Source organism: Dendrobates tinctorius, unplaced genomic scaffold, assembly GCF_039654945.1.
Source record: "Dendrobates tinctorius isolate UK_male_01 unplaced genomic scaffold, ASM3965494v1 ptg000075l, whole genome shotgun sequence".
In the NCBI taxonomy this organism is placed as follows: Eukaryota; Metazoa; Chordata; class Amphibia; order Anura; family Dendrobatidae; genus Dendrobates; species Dendrobates tinctorius.
Window position 1 is genome coordinate 33,148,013 of NW_027361743.1, and position 9,488 is coordinate 33,157,500.

At 45.3% G+C, this 9,488-nt stretch overlaps 1 protein-coding gene across 2 annotated transcripts in view; it reads left to right on the forward strand.

Moving 5' to 3' along the window:
* The window catches only part of MTUS2 (microtubule associated scaffold protein 2), an 876,814-nt gene that overhangs the window by 800,729 nt on the left and 66,597 nt on the right, over positions 1-9,488 (forward strand). For both annotated transcript variants that reach the window (XM_073583159.1, XM_073583160.1), the window contains exon 8: positions 7,280-7,346. In XM_073583159.1, the coding sequence (XP_073439260.1) occupies positions 7,280-7,346 (67 nt within the window). The remainder of the gene's footprint in view (positions 1-7,279; positions 7,347-9,488) is intronic.

The following is a 9,488-nucleotide window of genomic DNA, read 5'->3' on the forward strand; positions in this document are numbered from 1 at the left end:
ACTCGGGCCACATGGAATTTAATCTGGATTCCAGTGGGGATCTATAGTAAATCTCTTCTGCAAACTGGAGCTACAAACTACTTACTTGAAGAAAGCTTCATTATGATTCCCAAGGCTTACAGCATTCCTTCCTGTATTTCTGAAAGGATTTTATAGATTTCAAAATATAATCTGTCATCATGTCAAAGTCATTCAAGCGAAAGTGCACTACATTATCACAGTTCCGGCTGATAAGTTATCTATTTTCATGCTTGTGTATATTCAGAGGGCTGTAGTAGAAGCTGCATTATTCATCGATCAATTAAATTCAATGAAAATGACCATCAAAACAATGGAGACCACCCTTAGAAGACAATGGAGGTGTCAACTCAAAAGTGTGACATGCTGCACAGTTCAAATGCAAGGGTGGACTTAATGTGGCTTGAGTCATCCTATACGCACTTCATGGTAAAGATGGCTATCTAGCTCTAGAGTCAGTTGACTACATTGATTCCATGGTATTGTGGTTCATCTGTTGCTTCAACTTGGCCTTCAAAGAAGTTGTTGGTAAGTTGTAGTCTTTTAACTCCCTTTCTGGTAAAGAGGCTACATGTTTCATTTTAGAGATTCTGGATTTGGTCCAGCATAGGGTTCCAGTCACATCACTGGTGTCAAGCGAACCTGTTGTTGGCCTACGTTAAGAGTTAGACCTGGAACAAGTCCATCTGAGTGTTAGTGAACTGGAGGCCAAAGTTGTCATGATCCATGCTGGATTATGACAGGTTTTGAATAAGTAACCTTTTTTTTCCTTTGAGCTGGTTGCTTGGAGTTGGTTTTGCCCCCGGTGGTGGTGAGCGTTATTGCATGGGAATCTCTAACAGGTGTGAGACTCTAGCTCCTAACTATAAAGGTGTTCCAGGTGTTCTCACTCACTGTTGGTGATATTGGTGTTTTCCAACCATCCTTGGTGAAGGAAGGAGCTAGAGAGAGTTCCTGGCAACTCAGTTAGAATCCTGGAGTGGCAGCTATGGTGTCAGCGAGGAGTTCTTGCAAAGCTTGGTGGAGTGGCAGCTATGGTGTCAGCGAGGAGTTCTTGCAAAGCTTGGTGGAGTGGCAGCTATGGTGAAAGCTGCACTCAGATGTTGGACTCTGTTGCTGGAAGAGAGCTGCACTCAGATGCTGGACTCTGTTGCTGGAAAGCTGCACTCAGATGCTGGACTCTGTTGCTGGAAAGCTGCACTCACATGTGGGACTCTGTTGCTGGAAAGCTGCACTCAGGTGTTGGATCCGGTTGGAGGAAAAGATGCACTCAGTTGCCGGACTCTGTTGCTGGGAGAATTAGCAACAGAGCAAAGCTAAGTGGTGTTTCCCTGTTTGTCACTTTCCTTAATGTGTGTTTTAGTGCACTGGGATTAGTTTCTGCACCGTCCACTTCACTAGTAAGGGATTGGTTCAGGGCAAGCTAGGGATTTCAGATATCCTGATCGGCGCCTGGTGCGGAACCGGCCTAGGGATCGTTAGGAGTGTAGAGACACTGACTCAGGAGAGTGCAGAAGGTCTCCACGTCCCCGTTCCCTATCGCAGGGCCACCATTGTAATTGTTTCCCCTTCCACCGTATCTTGTTGTTTTAGTTACTGGCCTGCGGGTCGTGTCACACAGGACAGTTACACGTGCCGTGTCTTGTTGTTTTAGTTACCGACCTGCGGGTCGTGTCACACAGGATGGGTCCACGTGACAAAAGTAAGCTTGGTTTTCAGGGGAGCTGAGGTGGTTGACTAGAGGCCGAAGAGTGTAAAGTGGGGCCTATGGAGATGCTGTACAGTGGGTGAAATGTCACCAGTAGGGAAACCTACTGGGTTTGAGTGGTCACCTGATACTCACCCAAAAGTAGAGAGTGTCATAGTGAACTGACCTATAAATTCATTATTGGGGAGAGCTACTTGTACATGTTGTGGACCTAGAAGAGATAAGTTCTGGAGACTCTGCTGGGGCTGTGAGGGACGTCCATTCAGAACAGGGCTAAGGGAAGTTGAAGGGTGCCAGTGCTGGAGAAGGCTAGCGCTATGCACTGGGACATCAGACACGAAGGGACTGAGGTCTAATGTGTGATGAGACATTGGCCTTCATGAAGCCTCTAGTTCTTTGGACAGCAGGGGCAAAACAACCAGGTCACATTAGAGTATTCGTAAAGAAGTTACCCGTGATTTGAAGAAGGGGTGCATATTTTTCACAAGCTATTTTTTCACAAGCAGCACCACTCCTGTCCATTGGCTGTCTTCGGTATTGTGATGAGCGTCAGCTTACGCTGAGTCGTTTTCCTTTTGAATGAGTGGACCCTCTGGGCCGTGGCAACCACCCACCTAGGGCGAGCTGACCTAGTGAGAATCCACCCCTTATACAGGGAGTGTCAGGGGCAAGACCAAGGGGGTGAGCCACCACAGCAGCTGGACCAGACGGCCGGCTCAGGGAAACAAGACAAGGCGAGACAAGACGTTAGTTCAAGGAAACTTCACTAAGGAACACTTCTGGGTACAACAGGTGCAAAACGTGAACACACAAAGTACATAAAGCAAGATGCGTGCAAGGGCACACCAAGGTCCAAGGCATGAGGAACACTTCAGGGTATAACAGGTGCAAAACGTGAACACACAGAGTACATAGAGCAAGGTGCGTGCAAGAGCACGCCGAGGTCCAAAGCATGGTATGTGCAGATGGTAGACAGAGGCACGAGGAAATCGGACTCCGGACAGCAGGCAACGATCAACTGGGACATCAGGTTCTGTAGCTCTGAAGGTGACTGGCAGGTTCCGGGCATCCGGTAAGCAAACCAGGGATCCATGCAAGGAGACAAAACAAAGTTAGAAACAGGATGCGTGTCAACGAACATGCCCGGGTCAGGTTCACAAGACGGAGGCCTGCGCATGCCAAGGGGCATGCCAGGGACAGGTACAGGGACGGTGGCCTGCGCGTGCGAAGAGACACGCCAGGGAGAGATACAGGACGGAGGCCTGCACGTGCAGAGGACACGCCAGGGACCAAGATAGGGTATGGTGGCATCGGAATCTGGGGTGCTGGCATTGACCGACAGGGTCCAGGAATCAGACTGCGGAAATCAGCTCTGGACATCATGCCGCAGTCATCTAGGTCCGGACCTCTGGCAGCGGTCGGCAGGTTACGAATCCGGCAGGCAAGACAGACAGGGTTCAGAGCAGAGCAAAGTAAGCAAAAGACTTTGTGCAAGAGTAGCACGAAAAGGCGCAGTGCGAAATCCAGCGTGCGTGCAAGGGAGCACGGAAACCACGGCTGGGGCACCGGCAGGCGGTACCGACGGTGGCATAAGCAGGCGGGCACGACTTGGAGGCGGCACAGCTGCGGCTCACACAGCCGGTAACCACTATAGCACTGGACGGCGGGCACGACTGAGGCACACAGGCGAGCACGACTAGAGGCGGCATGGCTGAGGAACAACAGGCAGGCACAGGGCGACCAGGCATGTGCACGAGGGCATAGAGCCACAAGGCAGGGCTAGGCAAAGGTACAGGACAGAGACGCATGCGAAACAGCACGGCAAAGCCTAGTACGAAAAGTGCAAGGGCGCACGAAACATCAGAGACAAGGCATAGGGTAAGAGGCAGAGTCCTGCGCATGCAGAGGGCATGCCAGGGGCGAAGTACAAGATGAGGCCTGCGCGTGTGGAGAGACACGCCAGGGACAGGGACAGAGTCTAGCAGCGGAGCGTAGGCCGAAGCCCAGAGCCGGGCCAAGGGAGAGCCTTGGGACTAGACAGAGTACAGAGAGGAGGCCTGCACGTGTAGAGAGGCACGTCAGGGACAGGGTACAGAGCGGAGGCCTGCACGTGTAGAGAGACACGTCAGGGATAGGGTACAGAGCGGAGGCCTGCACGTGTAGAGAGACACGTCAGGGACAGGGTACAGAACATAGCATAACAAGGAAGCATAGCGAGGACAAACAAAGCATGAAGGACAACACGAGACAAAGCACGAGACAAGAGAGGGAATGCGAGCACGGGCACAGAATAGAGGGAGCAACCCAGCAGACCAAGCAGCCATGCAGGGAAGCAACAGAATACTCAGGCCCTGAGCATAGGAATGGGCAGTCTGATATAGGGCATAGCACCTCCACTTCCGGGTCAGAACCAGGGAAGAACTTCCAGTTCAGATCCTCCAGGATCACAGGGAGCAGTCACATGATCAGGATTCCAGACATGCAGGGATGATTGCAGAACCAGTGCTGAAACCTAGGTAGGTCACATGATCAGAATTCCAGGCATGCAGAGATGATAGTAGAACCAGTGCTGAAACCTAGGCAGGTCACATGATCAGAATTCCAGACATGCAGAGATGAATGCAGAACCAGCCTCTGCTGGAACATAGGAAGGACACATGATCAGGGGTTCTAAACATGACGAGATGATCACAGAAGGCAGAGCAGAAATGCTGGCATCCTGCAGCTCAACAGTCATGAGGTGAGTGTGCACACTTCTCTAGGGAACATGCAGGCAAAACGGACATGACAGACATGGCGAGCATGACAGGTATATCATTTCTGCCATGTTTTAAGGGCTTTTAACTGTTGAATTTGCTATTGTTAAATTAAAAGGGAAATTCTAAGACTAATCTGCTAATATCGTTTAGTCTACGTAATCCAGATTTAATGAGCTGCTTAGTGTTCATAGTGAGGGCCCTGACTTCTTTGTTGCTAATGGTAGACATGGGACATTATTACAGTAGCTTTTTAGTGTTCTCTTCAAACTTGATTATCTGTTAGTGTTTTTTTGCGCCGCCTGCGTCTTTGATCCAGTGAGTTTCCATTACCCGGCTGCGGTGTTGCTATAAATAAGCTTAGCATCGTATTCTTTTAGTTGTGGATCTACATAATGTAATTGCATTCCAGATGTTTGTGAACTGATGATGATGGAGAAGATACAACAAAATATGCTGCAAATTACAGCACTTGACTGTAGAGGAGTCAGAAAATGATGCAGACTGATTGATTTTTTTTTTTTTTGTCTTGTCTATCTAACAATAGGAAATGTACAGAAGTCAAGTTGTAAGTTATGTGATAGAAATTCTTAAAATAGCATGGCAGTAAAGTTTTTATTCCTATGTGGGAAGAACTTCATAGAAGATTATTGTTGTCTCTTAAATACATTTAGAGCAGAGGAAATGTTAATGGAAATCTTTTACAGTATATATTTAATTTTAGATTCAACTAAATTGGTTATCTGGGATGTCCCCCCCCCCCCATGGGGCTAAGAACTTACCTGCATGTAATTGCTAACTACCTGCCTGTTCTGCCCTGCGATGATCTCTTCCAGCTCAGAGTAGTCAAAGACCACCGCTCCTGCCAGCAATTCTACTGCTTCCTGCGATGTCACGTCGACAAAGCATATCCTTCTCTTCTGCTCTATTCTGTCAACTGAGGCCAGGACAGAACCTTGTGGTACCCCACTTGAAACACCAGCTGGATGTGTTACCATTTATTACCACTCTCTGAGTACGACCACTGAGCCAGTTATGAATCCACCTAACCGTAGCTTTGTCAGTCCCATAGTTGGTCATTTTCTTCAGTAAGGATAGTCTTGATTAGTGTTGAGCGAGTATACTCGTTGCTCGGGTTTTCCTGAGCATGCTCGGGTGTCCTCCGAGTATTTTGGCGTGCCCGGAGATTTAGTTTGTGTCGACACAGCTGCATGATTTGTGGCTGCTGGACAGCCTGAATATATGTGAGGAATGAATGTTTGTTAGGGATTCCCCACATGTATTCAGGCTGTCTAGCAGCCGCAAATCTTGCAGCTGCGTCGACACAAACTAAATCTCCAAGCACACTAAAATACTGTGAGGACACCCAAGCATTCTCGGGAAAACCCGAGCAACGAGTATACTCACTCATCACTAGTCTTTATCAAATGCTTTGCTGAAGTCGATATATACTATCACTACCGCATTTCCCTGATCTACCCAGTCAGTGATTCCATCATAGAAGGGAATTAGATTAGTCTTGCATGACAATACATGCTGTTTAATAATTTGTTTAAAGATCTTTCTTGGTATAGAAGTAAGGCTCACTAGCCTGTAACCTCCTGACTCCATCTTCTTTCCTTTTTTGAAGATAGGCACAATATAGGCCCTTCTCCAATCTTCTCGGACTTCTGTTCTCCAGAATTTTTCAAAGATTCTAGCTACTGGTAGAGCTACCATTCTCAGAAGCTTGGATCTCTGTACATTTTCCGAATTTACACGGCAACACCTACTCCCTTCTTTTTAATCCTGTTTCTAATAAATAAGTTGTAGCCTTCAAGGTTTGTATTCCAATCATGTGTATCATCCCACCAAGTTTCATTGATGTCTATGACATCATATCTCTCTTCCTGTGTTAGCAGTTCCAATTCTCCTTGTTTGTTTCTCATGCTCTGTGCATTTGTATAGGCACATTTTAGTTTGCAGTCTGTTTCTCTTGCTCCTCTATTTTCATTCAGAATTTATTGTTTCTGTTCTTTATTTCCATTTCTAATTGAAGGGTTCTCAAAAGAAATCATTAGCTGCATTTTTCTGACCATATATTTCACATCCCATATTGTTCTAGTTTAAAGCTCACCTGATGAGTGTAGCAAGGAGTCTACTAAATATGTGTTTTACTGTTTTTGTGAGATGTAACCGATATCTACCAAGGAGTCCATTGTACAGGTAATTCACTCCTTGGTCAATAATATGCAAATTGCCTCTTCAGAGAAAAAGAGGACTTGAACTCTATAGCGCCACCTGTTGGCATTGCACGGCGAATAAGCCTCCTTACCTTGACAAGCCAGAGCTGGCATGTCACTCTCCACAAGGAGAAACCTTGCCCCTTAGACTTAGACCTCACTCCTTGGTCAAGAAAATCAAAACATTGCACACGGCACCATCAATGTAGCCAGTTGTTCAGCTGTAGAAACCGGTTCAATCTCCTGGGTCCATGTCCATCCACACCTTTTCAATCTCAGTGGTCCATTATTTATATAAGCAACACACCATAATTTAAATGGATATCCCTATTGAAAATGATGACAAGTGTTGCTGTGAACTTTGCACGCCAGTTTAGCCATAAGCTAAATGATATTGCTGCCGAAAACCTCCAGTATCCTGTCGAAAGTTTTTTATTAAAGACATAATGATGCACTTCTGAATCCATATCTCAATTATTAGAATCATTATTATAATTCTGCTTTTTGCAACATGTTCATTTTTTGAGGGACATGGTGGTTCATATATATAACTACTCTGAACACTTTCTCCACAGAATGAAGCTGGGCTTATGAAAGAAAGAGAACTATCACTTGAACTTGCAACCATCAGAGATGAAGTGGGTAAGTAAACTAGTTACTTAGATCAAGAACCTCAAGGTGTATATGCTCAAGTGTGTTTCATAGTGATGTAGCAGACCTGAGTTTGCCATATATAAGATCCCATTATTTGAGAAATTTCTTTAGACACAAGGGAAACTACTCCATTATCTCAATGTATGAACATCAAAACATTAAACTGCTCATTAAGATCTGTTGCATCTGTACATCCAAGAGATATTCAAGTCCAATAAAATCCAAATTTTGCCATGAACCTTATGCCATTTCCACCCTTGTTCTTATTGATGAGGTCTAAGGAGAGAAACAGCGCCATGTGGATGTTCACTAACTGGGTCGCTGTGACCAGTGGGGACCGCAGGGGTCGGTGTTGGGACCTATTCTCCAACATATTTATTAACGATCTGGTAGAAGGTTTGCACAGTAAAATATCGATATTTGCAGATGATACAAAACTATGTAAAGCAGTCAAAACAAGAGAAGATAGTATTCTGCTACAGATGGATCTGGATAAGTTGGAAACTTGGGCTGAAAGGTGGCAGATGCAGTTTAACATTGATAAATGTAAGGTTATACACATGGGAAGAAGGAATCAATATCACCATTACACACTGAACGGTAAACCACTGGGTAAATCTGACATGGAGAAGGACTTGGGAATCCTAGTTAATGATAAACTTACCTGGAGCAGCCAGTGCCAGGCAGTGGCTGCCAAGGCAAACAGGATCATAGGGTGCATTAAAAGAGGTCTGGATACACATGATGAGAGCATTATACTGCCTCTGTACAAATCTCTGGTTAGACCGCACATTGAGTACTGTGTACAGTTTTGGGCACCGGTGCTCAGGAAGGATATAATAGAACAAGAGCGGGTACAAAGGAGGTCAACAAAATAAATAAAAGTGATGGGGGAACTACAATACCCAGGGAGATTGCCAAAATTAGGATTATGTAATCTAGAAAAAAGACGACTGAGGGGCGATCTAATAACAATGTATAAGTATATAAGGGGACAATACAAATATCTCTCCGAGGATCTGTTTATACTAAGGAAGGTGAGGGTCACAAGGGGGCATTCTCTGCGTCTGGAGGAGAAAAGGTTTTTCCACCAACATAGAAGAGGATTCTTTACTGTTAGGGCACTGAGAATCTGGAATTTCTTGCCTGAGAAGGTGGTGATGGCAAATTCAGTCAAGGGGTTCAAGAGAGGCCTGGATGTCTTCCAGGAGCATAACAATATTGTATCTTACAGTTATTAGGTTCTTTAGAAGGACGTAGATCTGGAGATTTATACTGACGGAATATAGGCTGAACTGGATGGACTAATGTCTTTTTTCGGCCTTGCTAACTATGTTACTATGCACTAGGATTAGAAGACGAGGCCTTTAGATGTAGTTCACAACTTAAGAAATTGTTGTGACGTAAGATTTGAGCTATAGTGTTTGCAGAGGATACGTCTTTCAGAAAATAATTGACTATTTTGTTCCTTGTGCAAAAATAATTTCTAAAATCCGATTTCTCCCAGTCTTTAGTTGATATCAGAAGACATTGGCATATGCATCCTGTGCCTTTGAAAATATTATGCATGACTTTGTAATTTCCCTTCTACCTTTCTTATCATTTATTAATAATGCACGTTAATGTTCTAAATGCTATTTTGCGTTACGGATGTGTCTGAAGTACATTATATGTCACATAACAGATTCTTTTTTAATCAATTTTCATTTGTAAACTTTGCATTTTTTTTCCCTAATAACTCCATAATTCTAAAATGACTACCGTAGTTTCCGAATATATGTTTATTGGTGTCAGAGCTTCTGTATCCCTTTTACAACGCTGGATGTAATAGTAAGCCCACGTTGGACACCTCAGCGCCGGAGCCCGCACCTTTCCAGGCACATGTCAGCTGATCTATACAGCTGACATTTGCCCGCAACAGCCGTGGGTGGAATCGCGATCCACCCGCGGCTGTTAACTAATGCAGCTGTCAATCTCTGACAGCAGCATTTAGCTCGCACTTACCAGAAGTGTGTCCTTTATCCTGCCCATAGATGATCACGTCACATGATCGATGAGTCGGCATGACAACCAGAAGTCTGAAGCAGACCTATATAGTTGTCATTGCCGGATTGCTATGAGTGCCACCCA